Here is an 18,419-nt window from a genome sequence, read left to right on the forward strand (position 1 = left end):
CCGAGACTGGAACCGGACGTTTGTACCTGCAAAACAACGGAGACTCCTTGTGGTGGGAGCTCCGCCTCCAACGATCAAGTTAGTACTTGTTTAAGGAGTAATTAATGCGGAAATTAAAGTGATTGGGTCTCTCTAGGTGAGAGTGTTTAATGTAGGTAATCTGTTTTTTTTTAGCGTGATCAACCTGTTAATCATGTAATCTCCCTTAATGAGGATTAAGGGAGGTATTTATAACCTTGGGAAACGTGCCAATCCTAGGTTTAGGTTAACCTAGGGCTGATTGGGCTTCCTTCGGAAGTTGGGCCTGGGTGGCCGGTTTCTCCATTAGGCATGGAGTATGCCACGTGTCATGACATAATAGGTCCAAGGTGGACGAATAAGCGTGTGCCACGTGGCAAGCCCTGACAGTTCCAACTGGGGGACACTTGGCAGGACCTGATTGGCCCACGTGGCGCATTCCGATTGGTGGGAGCAAAATCCCCTAATCAACTTTTATGTTTTTTTGAAAACAAAAAACCAAAAACAAACAAAGAAAAGATCTTTCCACTATTCTGTTGTTAGTTTTCAAAATTATCAAGATTTTAATAAATTTGACTAATTTTGATTCATTATATGACATGTATCATATGATTTTGTAAAACAAAAAACCAAAAAACAGAAAATCACAGCGATGCCAAACAAACCCTAAGAAATAGAAAAACGAGTCAGGTTAGCCCTACAATCATTAGCAAGGATATGTGCTCTACTAACCTGTTCCCTACTAACTACCTTCCAGACTACACAAGTCTGGAAAAGTTTGCCTAGCCCCCTTAATTCTCTAAGTAGCCAGAAAATTAAAATTCGATCTCTTTCCTATCCTTTTGCTGTAGTAAATGAATAATATTTGCGGAGTCTGAATAGACTGATATTCTCTGGTAGCCTGCACTCCTTGTCCATCAGATACCACCCTAGCAAGCTAAAAGTTCCGCATAGATGCTTTACAGAAGTCACCTCCACGATCAACAATAATAGTGCCATCTGTTGTTGAAACCCAGGCCATACCTGCATTCCTTGTTTTAGAAAAAAATAAGTTCAAATCAAATTAGTTAAAAGAAAAAAAAAAATTGACACGCTTTATTATTTTATGTGCGTTTTTTTATCGTTAAATATTTTTAATTTCGTAATAAAAAAAATTATGAAAATTACATATTACTAAAAATATACATTATTACGAATCTAACAAGACCCAATTGATATATTTTTTTCTTTAAAGATTATTATACACATAAGGTCAAAGTTTATCAAATCAGATTAGATCAGATAATATAAGCAAAAATAAAGTAATAAGTCTTGTATAAAGTGAGGTTACGTTAATATTATTGTAAGACAGTCAATTTGAGGGTACCTTTAACAATTATTATGGTAACTTTATTTAATCTCTTTTAGAGTAATTTTTAATTCGTAATGAGTTAGATTTTATTTTAATGTGTAATTTCTAATGGTTACATGCTATAAAAGGTTAATATAATTAAGTCTCAAAAAAAGTTAATATGATTAATATACTATGTAATACATTATAGGTGTTAAAAAAAAAAAAAAAAAACATTATAGGTGTTTTATATCTATGTTAGAAAAATTGTAACCTTTTCTAGTTTAGTATATATAAGGGTAAATTTTCCCTCCAAAAAAAAATAAAAATAAAAGGGTAAAATTTATTAAGGGTAACTATAACTCGAGGAAGCCTTAGTTTATCTCCTTGATAAACAAAATTTGTTTATCAAATGCCATAACTATAATTAAATCAACAATTTTGCCTAGTTATCCTGACATATTTGTAAATAAATCAATTACTGTGGGGTCTATTTTATAGTCATGGTATGTTTGTAAATAAATCAATTATTGTGGAGTCCATTTTCTCCTGAACTCGTCTCACGATTAAATATTAAAAATTTGCCTTAATTAAGAACTAGTTTGGTAACCCGTGCGATACCCGGGTTGTTTATTGAATTTTAAGATAAATTTTTTATCTATGTACCAAGTTTTAAAATATATCATTGCTACAAAATTATTTATGAATTTTTGTGATTTTGTGACTATTTAAATCATATAGTAGACATGTAATGACTAATAATAATATTAGTGAAAATGTTCGATTTAAAAAATTATGAAAAAAAAAACAAAAAAAATAGCTCGAAGCTCGTTGGGTTGACCCAAACCCGAAACTTTAGGCTAGCCTTCAACATTTCTTGACCCGTGACCTGAAGTGACTCGACCCAAAATGACCCGTGACCCGACCCGATTGACAGGTCTACATATAGTTTTACTCCCCCTGTGTCTAAATAAATGAAACATTTTCCCTTTCCGGCCGTATTTAAATAAATGAAATGTTTCCTTTTTTAGTAAAATCTCTCCACTTTTAATAATACTCTCTCTATTTTTTTTGATAATATTCAACTAACTTATGGTCCCCACAAAATCCCTCACTTTCTTATTTCTCCTCAAACTTATACCCCACTACCTATTATTTTATTAAATTCAACTAATCTTCCTCAAATTTCGTAAAAGTCAAAACGTTTCATCTATTTAAATACGGAGGGAGTAAAATCATATTAGATTGTGAAATATTTTATTTCAATCGATTAGGGTATATTATAAATGAAAGTTGTACGTTTTAAACTACTTTAATTCCTTCGCTCCAAAAACAATAATGATATAAAAATAAATTTATATGATAAATTATTTAATTGTAGTTTATGTGGCACAACAGTTGATCAAAAGTTGAAATGCCAAGTGTCGCTGTCTCGTTGTCGGACTAAACTTATAATTTATTTTGTACATGTGAAATATTAATATTTTATCGAAAATAAAACTCTAAACCAACAATTTTATCCTATAAGTTCAGCTTTATATATTAGTTATATGATATAATATTGTGAAAATACTCCCTCCGTTTTTTTTAAATGCATTACTTTGATTTTTGCACTATTCACCTACTATGGTTGACTTAATTTTTTCATCTCTATAAAATAAATAAATGTTATTATATAATATATCATTAGATTAGTCATAAGGTCTAATTTCATAATATAATTTTGTTACAATTTTTACTAATATACAATTAAAGATATTAATGGTCAAAGTTGCGTCTCTGCAATTATGCCGATCAAACTGATACAAATTAAAAAAAACGGAGGGAGTAAAATGGACTATCAAGTCCAAAGCAAACAAAATCAACACAAGACGCTACGAACCTACGACACCTTTAAAAACGAAAACAAACCCCTCTTAAAAAAAGCAAAACAAAATCAAACAATTCTCCAACCACGGACTGACGGACCTAAAGCTCACCGAAGAAAACAGTAGTAGATCTTCCCCGACGCCACCTGCAACAGAGGACGCTCGCGCTGCCACGTTATCCACTGTCCTGCCGACAGCCGAAGAAGGCGAAGAACAGAAGGAAGCACCGTTTGCAGTTAGATTATTGTTAAACATGGGAATTCATGGTACTGTATGATTTATCTTCTTCAATTTCTAATTCTCTTATCTTCGATTCCAACCATTACTGATTTCAATTTCATTTGTTGTATTAGGGGAGAAGAGTAGACCTGGGAAAAAGCACAAATCATCTAAGGTTCTTTCCCAATTCATTTTATTGTGTTACTTTAAATTTTTTTCGTAAATGGGGTTTTTGAATTCTATCTGTTTTTTTTGTATTGTTTTGATAGGATGATCATCATAGAATGACTGAAGATGGCAATGCTTACTTTGCCGCGGAAGATTTTGACGATGATCACAATCCCGAAGGTGTATTTCCATTTCTTTGATTTTCGATATTGTTTTAATTTCAACATTTATATCGGCAACAATTGGTATAATGTAAGCATGTAACTTCCAGCAAGTTAGAATTTTAGGATGAATGTGAAATGTCAAATATAACTATGACTATATCATGATTTTATAAAGTGGGTTTTTGTCATCCGTTACTGAAATTGCTAGAATTGGTTGAATTTATGAAGGTGAGCCTAAAAAGAGAGACTTCACCAAGCTGGAGCTCAAGCCTGATCATTTGAATCGCCCCTTGTGGGCTTGTGCTGATGGGCGAATATTTCTTGAAACGTTCTCGCCTTTGTATAAGCAAGCTTACGATTTCCTCATCGCAATTGCTGAACCAGTTTGCAGGTATACCATTCATCTTTTTTTTAGGATATTGATTTTTTTAAGTGATTCTTTTGCCTAATAATTTCCAAATTCCAACCGAACCAAACCACAAAATAAAAATAATACAGTAATTCGTATCGAACAAACCAACAATTGATCTTTCAGCTGAGCCAAATGGAAAAAATTACCCAAAACCTCAAAAAATTGTCCATATTAAATTTGACTACTTTGAATGGTGTAGTGACATTCACCTCCATAATATGACTTGCTATTGATATTTGCTTGTTTTCAGGCCGGAATCCATGCACGAGTACAACTTGACACCACACTCATTGTATGCTGCTGTTTCTGTTGGTCTAGAAACAGAAACAATCATAACAGTCTTAAATAAGTTGTCCAAGACTAAGCTCCCGAAAGAAATGATTGACTTTATACATGGGTCCACTGCAAACTATGGTAAAGTCAAGCTTGTGCTTAAGAAGAATCGGTACTTAATCGAATCTCCATTTCCAGAGGTATGCTATCTATTGAAATCACATGATTCATTTTGTGTTTGCTTATCTGATATCTTACACTAGTTTTGTGGCTTGTGTAGGTATTGAAAAAATTACTCAAAGATGAAGTTATTGGCAAGGCTAGGATTTCTACAGAGGTATGAATCCTTCATTTAGTCAGTTAATTTTTACATGTTGATGTCTTGTTCGTTGGGTATTCATTTAATTTTCCTAAGTACTTCATATGATTCAAGTCCTTCAATGGAGGCTCATGTTGGAGGGTGGTGGTGTTTTTGCTCTTATTTAGATGTTGAACCTGGTTTGTCTTATGTCTTGCTTTACATAGCTGTTTAAAGTAGTTCCAATTGTGATATCAATGAAAAAGAAGATGGAATTAGTTGTAATCTTTTGCAAAATTTTTTGGGATGGTCTTGCTGCCTCCCTAGAAATGGTGAAGGTGAAATTTGTTATTATCACGTATACCTCCTAATTTACTCAACAACGCATTATGCGATTCTCCTTTATAGGTTGCTCATGGAGTAGATGGATTTACGGTCAGTAAATCATTGAGTGAGATGGGAGGTGGTCATGATGATTTGCTTAGTGAAGCTGAGTTGGCAGCTGCAGCTGAGGAGAAAGATACCCATGCATTTGAAATTGACCCTGCTCAGGTAAACTGTAATAGTAATTTATTATCTGGATTTTTATCATAACATAATGCTTCACTTTGATATTGTTAGTTTCTTCGTTTTCTCTCCTTTCTATAAATGGTTCATATTTTGAGACTAACTACATTGTATGGAAAAACAAGTTGCCCCCCACTCCTTTGGTATATCACCCTCCATTGCTGCCCCCTCCCTTGAATCTTCCCTTTGTGTACTTGCTAATGCAAATAACTCGATTCTTATACACCTTAATTTCCCTACTCGCTTTTGCTTCTTAGCTACATTAAGATAATATTGTAGCAAGTTGGGATAATATTGGGTTCGGGATTTCAAAGCTGGTTATTCTGCTACTTAATTCACTGTACACTATTTCCTCAAAAATTGCACTCAAAAGCTTGTTGTACCAAACAGTTAAACTTATACATTTAGTAGAAAAATTGTTGCTAGAATTGCTAGTTTTGCCGAAAAGCCAATTGTTTCTTTTAATGTAACAATTAGATTGGACTTCATTGGTACATACTAGAATTGCTAGAATTGCAGTTATGTAACAATTAGAAGAGTTGTTGCTAGAATTGCTATTATGTTAATCTGTCATAACTACATACTAATACGTGACGTCTGGATTTGTTATATTTCTGTAGATTTTCATTATCTGGACTTTTTTTATAGGTTGAAAATGTAAAGCAGCGATGCTTGCCAAATGCTCTTAATTATCCAATGTTGGAGGAATATGATTTCAGAAATGATACGGTGAGTCATTTTAACATTAGCAAGACTTTTTCTATTTTATTTATATATACATAAGACCCTTCTCCAAAGTTCTTGTTTAGCTGACATGGGAGCATCATTCTCTCATTTAGGCTTTCAATGGATTAAGGTTCCTTTTCATATCATTGGGTAATGACTTGAGTGCGAATGAGATCAATTGGGTGGTTTTTCATGTACTAGTAGCTCTTTTTAATAGCTTTGCACATGGCTTTGAGCATGACTAGCCTTGTTGCAGTTTGGAGGGTTGTAATTTGATTAAAGAAATAGGGAACATCATATAGTTTATTGGGGCTTAAGAATTGCAATGGGATACTTAGAATTCACATAAAGTTGTAGATGGTAGGTTGTTGTGCAAGTTTCAGCCTTGAAAAAAGAAATTCCCTTTCTTCATTTATAATTTGAAGGTGAGCTTGAGAGCTTTGGAGCGAGTGGTCTTATCTGCAATTCAAATGATAATAGAAGAGGGTGAAAATAGCATTTAAAGCAGTAGGACAAAGTCTTTTCTATTCAGATAACACAATAAACAATTCTTTTAATTTGGAAGCAAAATCCCAAAAGTGTAGCCCAAAGCAACCTTCCCTTTGCGTCTTATTTTGTGCCACATATGCATAGTTAGTAGGAATGGTCAGCCTATAGTTACCTTGTGCTCACTATAGGGAAGATTTGGACTTGATTTACCACAATTATCTGATACTCTGTTGAAAATTGCAGGTCAATCCTGATCTCGACATGGAGTTGAAGCCTCTCGCACAACCACGACCCTACCAGGAAAAGAGTCTCAGTAAAATGTTTGGGAATGGTAAAGCCTTTGTGGTTCGTGTGCTTATGATATAGAGATAAATGATGAGGTCTAGATCGATATCTTGCAGTTAGGGTTTATCTGTTTTATTTCAGGCAGATTTTGTCTTTAGTTTGTCAAATGCTTATAATTGTGTTTTATGCTATAATTTATAGGTAGAGCAAGATCTGGTATCATTGTGTTGCCATGTGGTGCTGGAAAGTCTCTAGTTGGTGTATCGGCAGCATGCCGTATAAAGAAGAGCTGCCTTTGTCTGGCCACAAACGCTGTATCAGTCGACCAATGGGCATTTCAGTTCAAACTTTGGTCCACTATAAGAGACGAGCACATATGCCGTTTCACTTCTGACAGTAAAGAGAGGTTCCGTGGGAATGTTGGAGTAGTTGTGACAACATACAACATGGTTGCTTTTGGTGGTAAACGTTCTGAAGAATCTGAGAAGATTATTGAAGAAATAAGAAATAGAGAATGGGGATTACTTCTCATGGATGAGGTAACTATTTGTGTTCAAGGACCTTGGGCATTTTAGGGTGATAATGTCCTTGAAGTTGAAGGGAAACATGTCTAACTTCCCCTTTTTTAATTTGATGTTGCATAGGTGCATGTCGTTCCTGCTCACATGTTTCGGAAAGTTATCAGCATTACAAAATCGCATTGCAAACTTGGGCTTACTGGTATTTACTTTTGCTACAATTTTATTCAGGCAGTTTACGTGTTGAGTCTGTCGACCATATATAGTTTAAGTAGTGACACTTGGTTTTTTTGAACAGCTACACTTGTGAGAGAGGATGAAAGAATTACTGATTTGAACTTCCTTATTGGTCCCAAATTGTACGAAGCCAATTGGTTGGATTTGGTTAAGGGTGGCTTCATTGCAAATGTACAGTGTGCTGAAGTTTGGTGCCCAATGACAAAGGAGTTCTTTACCGAATATTTGAAGAAAGAAAATTCCAAGAAAAAGCAGGTCTGTAAGATTGTTTTACTTGTTGACTATTGGTGTTTTCTAGAGATTCTTTTTTCGTTTTTTTCCCACTATTGTTCTTTCCACTTGATTTTGGATTCCTAAGACTGGTATTGCTTTCCACTATCATGTAAACTATGTTTAACTTACATTCTCTTTAACCTGAGTTTCGGTAGTGGTTCTTTTTTCTCATTGCTCCATAGCATTTCTATCTCAGAGGTAACTACTGATATTAGATAACTGGATAAGAGGGAACCATTTAACCATACTTATCTCCTCACAACTCCTTTACATAAACTAAAGTTGCACCATGGTCTCGATGATAAAAGTGTACTCTCCATGAAGGTGGGTTGATATTCGGTATGGGTTCACAATTACAGCACTAGATCTGGCAATAACAAAAGACCCCCATATAAATTGGGCCAGAAACTTCCAATTTGCTAGTAAAATTCGCCTTTTTTCTGTTCACGGTTTGCGAGGGGTGGGTAGAATTGGGTTGCACGGGTACTTGTATAGACCTTGTTAATAGTTTTATAAAACAAAAAATGGAATTTAAGGTCAATACTTTTTTAACAAATAATGAATAGCTTAATGTTAACTTCACTTGTATTGGTAGATTAAGTGTTGGAGCTATTTTTTCCTGAACAAGTTAAATGTATATAACTAATGTTGTACATTTAACAATCATAAATCTCCTGTCTTGTATGTGCTCCGTTCATTATAATGCTGCATGTTCCTGGCAGCTCTGCTCTCCTTCAACTTAATTTTTGGTTTACTTCCCCAGTCTCCCCTTTTTCTTTGATATCATATCCTTCTCGGTCCCTCGAGCCTCGATTCCCTCCAATTGCTTTCTTTGTAGAAAAGAAAACTAAAAGAATGATAATAATATTGTTGCAAGATATAAATTCTGCTGTATAACATACCTCTGTGTAAATGTATTTGTAGTTACTTACCCCTGCTTTTATTATTTTGATAATTCAGTCTTTAATTACTATTTGGAATAATTTCAGGCATTATATGTGATGAACCCTAACAAGTTTAGAGCATGTGAATTCCTAATTCGATTTCATGAGCGGGAACGTGGTGACAAAATAATTGTTTTCGCTGATAATCTTTTTGCTCTCACCGAGTATGCAATGAAGCTTAGGAAACCTATGATCTATGGTGCTACCAGGTATTGCTGGTCACTTGTACAAATGCATTTTGTCTACTTTGGTAATCTCCTAATTGTGCTTATGTTTATTTGGAAGCCATGTTGAGAGGACAAAAATTCTAGAGGCCTTCAAAACTTCTAAAGATGTGAACACAATATTTCTGTCTAAGGTATGAAGCTTAAATTCTAATTATCTAATCTTATTCAGATGATTTTCATCAGATCATAGATGTTGTATACACTTTATGATACATTGCTTTGCTGTATACTTGTATTAAGGCGTATAGTATAGATCTTTGGCTTTTGTAAGGTAGTTATGCATTTGTACTTATAGTTTATGATGTTTTCTCTTCCTCATCATATTAATATGCTGTTGTTCCAATTGCATGCATTCTCATGTTAGAATTTAATTCTAATATTCTTAACAATATACATTGTTATTATTTTTATATGGAGACAAAAACAATAATTTAGCCTTAGCTACAATGTCTGTAAACATGGGTGATAATAAGTGAAAAAGAAAATTTTGTGGATGGAAGGGGTTAATGATGATGAAAGAAGTCGCAAAAATAAAGAGAAGGGTAAATGGAGGGAGGTAGTTACTTTAGTAAACAAACGAACTGATGAAGAAATCCTAATTTATTGATGGAAAATGTAAAAGTGTTTGGAGTACCAAAAAAAAAAATGGTAGTTAAAAAACTTGTTGGTTAGTTTTCCGCAAAATTAGATGTTGGTTATCCAGTGTTTATCTATAATAATAATGTTTGCCAATTTCACTTAATTTTTGGCAAAGAAATATCCTGTCAATAAGTTGAGGTAACCTTTTTGCTTCATATAAAAATAGTTTAAAGTGGTTTATTTATATGGATTTTAATTTTCTTCCATCAATTCGACCATGTAATAACAAATACTACAAGTATCTTAAAATCTTGCTTTGATTTTTAGTTTGGAAACCTTACTATCGGCGAAATCCTAAATTACAATCTTGCAAAATAGACCAAAAAATTGCTTAAGATATTCCCTATTCCCTATTCCCTATATGTCTTTCTGCTACTCTGTGAAGCTTTACAGGTGAAATTAAATTAGATGAGATCATGTTACATAACTATATGCTGAATTATTTTTTATACCTCAATTGTGAAAGCATTGATGGAGATGTCTGGGGAATCTTTTCGGGTGTAATTAAGGATAATCTGATAAACCTTTGAGATCATAAGGAATGATGATTGCCAGTTGCAAAAAGGGGATTTACAATAAGATCGTTGTATCAATTTTTGGAAAGGAAGGCTTGATTTTTTTTTTTGTACATCTTTGAATGTGAAAGAAATTGTTTCTTTTGCACACAGTAGATTCTTCATTTTTGTGCTATCAGATGTGTAACAATAACTTACAGAAGTAGAAGAATTTGTAGTTCATCCAACTCTTTCAAATGAAAATCTGTGAGACTTCTGTTTTAAGAGTTGATTCAAAGATGGGACTATAATTAGCAAGGTAGGTGAGAAATGTGTAAGAAAGGCTTATAATTTGTGGCTTTAGAGAAGTAGAAGAATTTGTAGTTCATCCAACTCCTTTCTATTGTAGCCCAAACAAAATTCTACGGCACTTTCTAATCATCCTGTCTCCACCGAATGAAAACCTGTGAGACTTTTGTTTTAAGAATTGATTTTATAGATGGGACTATAACTGGCTAAATGTAGGTGAGAAATTTTTTAGAGTGGCTTAATTTTTGAGATTTTACAATTTCGTAACTAACTTTAATTATCAGATCTGTGTTATTTAGATGAAGAGATTCATTATATTAGACTTTTTTGCTAGCTGGTTGAATTTAAGCTGGCATGATAATATTTATCTTTCTTGTTTGGATTGGTTTTCTTGACAAATTGGTAGTGTGTGAACAAAGTACCTTTGGTAGTTTATCTCTGGATTAGGTAGGTTGCGTAACTTTGCCTTGTGCATGCATGAGAATGGTAATTTTAGGTGGTAATTATGACCTACTTTTTTTGTGGTGCTAAAATTTCCCCAATTTTCTTATCTTAATGATTAAGATACATTTACTGATTGTATTAAGTGGTATTTTATGACTGCATGATGTACCATCTCCAATTCATTGGTGCTGTTTTGAGGGCTATTTGGATCTCTTCTCCTGTGATTCTTTTTATTTACTGCCAATGATTTATTTGTGCTGTTACGTTATTCATGCATTAGAAGCTAATATTTTGTTCCTTTGATGCTCAGGTCGGTGATAACTCAATCGATATACCGGAAGCAAATGTGATAATTCAGATTTCATCACATGCTGGTTCAAGGCGTCAAGAAGCTCAACGTCTCGGTCGTATTCTTAGAGCAAAGGTGTGTGCCTTCTCCTGATTGTGTCACCAAATTTCCCTTTTCATGGTATAGATACTGTTTGTGTGGGAATTGTATTACTTGTGTTCATGAAATACAAAGGGAAAACACTCAGGTTTTACAGCCTGAAGAGGGTGCTTCAATTATATGTTACTGTTCTTGTGAGGTTTTTTTTTTTTTTTTTTTCTCAGCTTTACCCCTTATTGATGGGAAGAGAAAAAAATGTAATTTGTTAAACTATCCGAGGTATGCCCCAGGTTACTGAAATGAAATACAGGGAATTTCTTACTTTGCTAAGCATACAAAGAACAAGAACTTGCTCTAAGAGCAGTAATAGTCTGAGCAACCTTATTTTGATCTTGCAACTGCTTCGAAATCCCATTATGATTCTTGCTTAGCAAAAGTGAGCCAGTAATATCTGCTAGTGAAAACACACTGGTTTCTGTTTCTTGCACTAAAGAATTTATTTTTATTTGTAAGATTTGGGGGTGAAACTGTACCCTTAGCAAACATGGAACCACCCCTGCTGGATACTGAGCAAGTGAGCAGAACAGCAATGTTAGTATATTAGACTATAGGCTCATGGGACTCTGGTCGGTTACCTTGCCTAGAATTATCATTAGTAATCTCTAAGAACACTGGGACACATATATGATACTGTATATTTTATATTTCTATTTCTGTCATGTTTAACGTCCAAAGAATAAACTGAAATTGTTGCCCAGGTCTCAGAATTCAATATTATATTAGCACTGGGAAAATTTTAATTTGTTTACTTATAAACTTTCTAATTCTGGTTTCTCTACAACTAGTAAAGAAGGATGAAGACTAATTTGACTGCTAGCAATTTGACCATATCTGATACTTTTTCCTACCTGGGTTCATATTAATACAGTTATGTGGATTACTTTTAAAGAATCTTATTTTTTTTATTTCACCATTTTTCCATCTTATTGTGTTGTGCTGTAAGAACTATAAATCAGAAAATTAGTTAGCTGCTATCTATTCTTTTTTTTTTTTTTGGCTAAATAGCTGCTATCTATTCACTTGATCATTATCTCTCTAGCTCTTCCCCTCCCCTTCTTCTTCTTTATTTTTTTTTAATAATTTTTCTTTAATTGATAGGGTCGGCTTGAAGACAGGATGGCTGGGGGTAAGGAAGAGTATAATGCCTTTTTCTATTCACTTGTATCTACTGACACACAGGTACCGTGCATGTGATTGGTAAAGCAACTTTTTTTTGGGACATTCTATTAACTTCATTGAGAATTTTATATTCTTTCTCAATATTTTCTCTTAAATGTAGGAGATGTATTACTCAACTAAAAGGCAGCAGTTTTTGATTGACCAAGGTTACAGCTTTAAGGTACTATCTTGTATTTTTCTGGATTCTGGCTAGATCTTTGCAGCTGACATATGGTGCTCTTTAATGATTATATGAAGGTGTTTCTGATATTTATCAGCTGTCATTACTCTCATTAGATAGTCTGATGTTTAAAGAGTAAAGCAAGTAGTAGTGTAGTATACAGCTGCTGGCTGCAATAATGCTGTTTTATCCTTTTGCTTTTAACAAGTTACTTTCATTATTTATTGATTTGCTTGTGATTGTGGTTCAGAATGAGGTAGAGAAATGCTTTATGATAGTGTAGCTTCAATTCATATTGATGTTTGACTGGCATCTAGTCTGAAATCAGCCATGACAATTGACTAGACTTTTTCTCTATCTTTTTTTTTTGGTTATTTTGACTTTTGGTACCACCAAAATACCCTGCTTTGATTTTTGGTACCTATCTAAAATTTTATTTTATTTTGCTACCACCAAAAATCCATAACTACAGATTTTGGTATCACTTAGCTGTTTTATCTCGTTCTACGTGTTGAAAAATATTTCCTTAAGGTTATAGGGGTCATTTTAGTTCTAAAGGACCCAAATTGAGCTCGAAATTGGCAGAAAAATAATGTAAAGGTTTCGTTTTGCGTGTTTAGAAATGCATCGGTTTGCGTGTCGTTAATTGTTTAGCTACGAAAATTGTCCGAATAAGGTTTTGGGGGTCATTTTAGCCCTTAAGGGTCCAAATTGAGCTCGAAATTGACAAAACAATTCACGTAAATGCCTCGTTTTGCATGTTTATATCGAAGTGGTACCAAAATCTATAATTTTGGATTTTTGGTGGTAGCAAAATAAAATTAAATTTTAGATAGGTACCAAAAATCAAAGTAGGGTATTTTGGTGGTACCATAAGTCATTTTTTTTTAAAAATAAACTAAATTTACTTTGAGAAATGAAACTATTCTGGAGTTGAGGTCGTATTTGTTTTCTGGCTCAATTTGGATACTTGCGTGTTCTTTTTGAATCTTGCTGGCTTTCTGTTCTTTATAGGCTGATTGGAAACAAGTTTTACTCAAATTAGTTTGCGCTAGTTATTGATAAATGTGCTGTGTAGCGTATATACATTTTTACCAGAATAACCACTTTCCACTATGAAGTATTGTTTTCTAATTTCTGCTTGAACACCTTTTAATCTGCGACCTGTTGCTATCATCCAAATGAGTTTAATGCTATACAAATGTGTTCAGTGGTATGATGATGGCTCATTTCTGCTACAGGTAATTACAAGTTTACCTCCTCCTGATTGTGGGTCAGAACTCAGCTATAGCTCGGTTCAGGAGCAGATAGATCTCCTGAGGAAGGTATCCCACTTTCAACATCTGGCTGCATTCTTTTTTTTTTTTTTTTTTTTTTTTTTTTTTTTTTTTGTTTTTTGTTTTTCTCCTCCAGAAAAATGTTGTCTATTCCTCCATGACTCAAATCAAGAATATCTATTTTTAACTGTTATTACATTAGCGTTAAGTTTTGGTGATGAAACTGATGCTCCTTTGATAAGATAGTTGCGACCGGAAAAAGCCAAAAAAGTGGTTGGTGCTGTATTACTGCAAGCTAATGTTAATTAGTTTGGTGGTACACCACACAAGATGCTGCTGAAAAGAGAATCTTTTATAGTGTCTGATTTCATATTCTGGTAACAGGTGCTGACTGCTGGGGATGACGCTGTTGGTCTGGAGATGTTGGAAGAAGATGCTGATGAGGTAGCCCTTATGAAAGCACGTCGCACCTCAGGATCTATGAGTGTCATGTCGGGTGCTAATGGGATGGTTTACATGGAGTACAAGTAAGAATATCTGGCTTTTGAAGGCCATGCTTATTAACCATCCTTAGGCTGAAGAAATTTGCATATGTTCTCCGCAATTTGCTTGTTGCTTGACATTTTGACTTGTAGCCAACCATCCTGCTATCATTGATGAATACATATACAAGATCTTATTCCTCTTTAAGATCAGCATTCCTATGCTTTTAGGTCCCCCTCGGCAGGCTGTCTGCTAGTTATTATTTTTGCATCCATGTTCATTGCGATTTGGCATCTGGTTTCTTCTATTGATTAAACAAAATCTTAACCCCAGAGGTTAATGCATGCATGTATTTTGAGAAATACTGTTGGCTTGCCCTGACTTATATGCTGACCATCTAATATGCAGTACTGGACATAAGAGAGGACATGTGAAGAGCAAGCCCAAGGATCCATCCAAACGGCATTATCTTTTCAAGAAGCGTTTCACATAGAGAATTCCTGTCCAGAGTCTTACATGATGGTTGAGCAGCTGAGAAGTTCTGGATTTGTTGATTAAAGCTGGAGCTCATTGTTACCAAGCAGTACATTTTTCATGCGAAGATGAGCTCTTTTGCCTCTTTGCTGTACAATCCCCTACAGAAAAAAAATATTTGCACCAGGGGTTAGAGAAGCTTTCTGTCGCTTCATTTCAGAACACCAGTCGTATGATATGGACGGATTGTCAATCTGTATATGCAATAGTAAAGAACCTGTTCAAAGCTCATATGCAAGGGATTAGATCAATTCAAAAGTTGTATTCGAATCTTGTAGATCAAATCGTTATCCACATGTAACAACACTATACTTTACAATTGCATCTAATACTTGTGTATAGGCCCAACTTTGCCTCTGCTTTAAGCAAATATGTTAAAATTGCCTCAGTCTGCTTCAATATTATTTATTTTTTTTGTATTTTATTTACTGTTATTATTATTTTTTGGACGAAAGATTCAATCTTTCATCAATGTTTAAGCGTAGAACTTGGGTATCAATATAATACAACTACTTCGTATTATCTACTCTATTTCTTTCCAATTTCGTAACGAAAATGAAAATATTATCAATTGTCAACTGCAGATGTAATTTTGTCATGTTAGGGTGCTGTTTTGTTTTTTTTTTTTTTTTTCCAACCTTATTAAGATAAAGTTTCATGCTTAATAAGTTTAATGATAAGTTTAAATAACTTTCAATTAAGTTCAATAAGTTTAAATCAGATCTAATAAGTTTCAATGAGGTCAAATAAATTCCAATTACATAGTAGGATTAATACAAATGGGTTCAATAAGTTCTGATAAGTTTATACGTAGTATAAGTTTAGGTCTAATAAAATGAAGAGAACACACTCTTCCTGCTTATTTATAAGGATTATGGATGGGATAAGGATTTAAAATCTCTCATGTCCCATTATCCCTTTTTTGTTTCATATAAAAGGGACAAGGATAAAAGAGGGTTTATTCTTGTATTTCTATAACAAGTGGGGCAAGTATAAGACTATAGGGTTTGGGGATAAAAAGTAAAAGGTAAAAGACAATTTTACTACTCTTAATGAAAGGGAAGGAAGAGAAGGGAGAAGTAAGGATAGTTAAGTAATTTTGCTACTTATCCCAATTTAATTCCCAAATCATACCAAACAATGGATAACAGAATTTTTATCGTTATCCCACCTAATAATTTCCTATCCTTATCCTCCCATCTTTTCCTCATTATCCATATCCCTGCTGCCAAATGCCTCGCCTATGTATAAAGAATGATTTGATGTCATTTTACAATACATTCTGCATAACTCTTTAAATTTCTCATAAAAATATGTAAAAAAAAAAATCAAGTTTACTTTTAACAAACTGAGTGTTGCACGGAGCAAAAGGCTAGTTATATATAAATTAGGACAATATTAATAATTTAAACCTCTAGTTACTTTTAATAAACCGTATGTTGCCAAATGACTTTAATTATTTAATGAAATCACCATCCCTATTTCATTTGGAAAAAAAAAAAACCAATTAACTTATGCCTTGAAGTTGTTTGGTTAGTAATGAGGGAAGTAAATTTTTCATAGGAATTTCAACTTACCTAGGGGGCTAAGTAAGTAAATTCCTACATTTTGCGGGAATTGAAATTCCTAAGAAGTTCAACTTCTCCCATTTCACCAAATTTTATTCAACCAAATAACCTACTCATTTTGCAATTTCGAACTCCCAATTCCTATGTTTTTAATGTAAACCAAACATTCAAATAACACCTAAGTCTTGTATATGGCAGACTTACATTAGTTTTATTGTAAGACGGTCAATTTAAGGGTAGTATTAACAATTTTTATGGTAACTTTGGAAAAAGCTAGGGCTGCATATAAGAAGCTAAAGGTGGAAAGAATAGACATTAAATTAACATTTATTACACCGATTTACTCGTGAATTGACGATAAATTTTCAGCTTAATATTAAAATAGGGAGTATATTAAATGCTTATATGCGGGCTACATATAACATTACCCTAACTTTAATCCCTTTAAGGATAACTTTTAATTTGTAATGGATTTGATTGTAAATTAATGTGTAATTTCTTATGTATACATTCTATGAAGAGTAGTATGATTAATCAAATCATATCATATAACTAATATATAAAGAAACTTTTAGCCAGACCACGAGGCAACGACATTTGACGTTTTAACTTTTCGTCAAGTGTCGCGACACATAGGTAAAAATTATTTATTAAAAGTGTTAGATAGATTTAGACATATTTCGTAAGATAAAAATTTAGTTTAGAGTTTTATTTTTAATAAAATTTGGATAGATTTTTAGGATTAAATTGATGGTTTAGAGTTTTATTTTCGATAAAATACCAACATTTTATGTATACAAATTAAATTATAACCCTCTCAAATTAAATTATAACTCTATTAAAAAAAATTATAACCTGTTAAAAAAAAGTCGAATAACATAGATTATTATTATTTTTTTTCATATCATATCACTAATAAATAAAGCCAGTCTCGCAGCTAGGCCACGAGACAACGATACTTAGCATTCCAATTTTTCGTCAAGTGTCGTGCCACGTAGGAGATGAGTAGGTATTATTGTGAGTCTTGTGACACATGATGCTAAGTAAGCGATTTTTGGATAGATTTTTTAAGATAAAATTGTTGTATAAAGTTTTATTATCGATAGAATTCTAATATTTCATATATACAAAATAATCATAACTTTTAATAAATATCCTATAACTCAATTTTATTTCCATCATTAAATTCGTTTTAAAAAGTTCTTTAAAATAAGATCCATTTATAATATATTTAATTTAGTTAAAAAATTAATAGAGAATTAGTAAATATAAGTTGTAATTGGTAAAAATAATTTTAGTTTGGTAAATATACTTTTAGTTCAGTGAAATAATTTAAGTTCAATAAAATAGTCAAGTCAATAATAACATAGATTTCTTATTTTATACCAATTGAATAATCCTTTTTGATAAATTAAATATATTTTAAAAAAAAACATACACTATTATATTATATAAATAAGCGTTATAATATCGTATGTCTAAATATCATGCATTATCAAAAAGGATTATATAACTGTATTTAACATTCAAGTCAAAAAGTATATACTAAAATTTTATCAACCATCTGGGCATCGCCCGGGCACAAAACTAGTATAGTGTATATTTCTATAATATGTATCGCATTCTTACAAAAATCAATAATATTCTGCGTCAAAATATCCTAAATCAAAAGAGATACACCTCTTACATAATAATGTTCGTATCAATGATATGTTTTAAAATTTGACACATAGATAAAAAAAATTTATTTTAAAATTCAATAAACAAATTGGGCAATGCCACCAGAGTTAAAATTCCAAATAAGCAATCTTGTTTTCAAAAAAAAAAAAAAAGAATCCTAAAATTTAATATAAGGATTTTTAAAACCT

General features: G+C 32.9%; 1 protein-coding gene across 1 annotated transcript; it reads left to right on the top strand.

The window, feature by feature from the left end:
* The first annotated feature begins 3,115 nt into the window (after window positions 1-3,115).
* Window positions 3,116-15,402, top strand: LOC110719297 (DNA repair helicase XPB1-like). The gene is made up of 20 exons (XM_021898183.1): window positions 3,116-3,482; window positions 3,570-3,610; window positions 3,705-3,783; window positions 3,996-4,158; window positions 4,430-4,652; window positions 4,733-4,789; window positions 5,159-5,302; window positions 5,966-6,046; window positions 6,776-6,863; window positions 7,019-7,356; window positions 7,462-7,537; window positions 7,634-7,827; window positions 8,835-8,998; window positions 9,075-9,147; window positions 11,213-11,326; window positions 12,449-12,529; window positions 12,630-12,689; window positions 13,931-14,014; window positions 14,351-14,493; window positions 14,858-15,402. Exons 1-20 carry the CDS (start codon window positions 3,470-3,472, stop codon window positions 14,940-14,942), a joined length of 2,301 nt encoding a protein of 766 aa, XP_021753875.1. The 5' UTR covers window positions 3,116-3,469; the 3' UTR covers window positions 14,943-15,402.
* The last annotated feature ends 3,017 nt before the right edge of the window (window positions 15,403-18,419 follow it).

Source organism: Chenopodium quinoa, unplaced genomic scaffold, assembly GCF_001683475.1.
Source record: "Chenopodium quinoa cultivar QQ74 unplaced genomic scaffold, ASM168347v1, whole genome shotgun sequence".
NCBI lineage: Eukaryota > Viridiplantae > Streptophyta > Magnoliopsida > Caryophyllales > Amaranthaceae > Chenopodium > Chenopodium quinoa.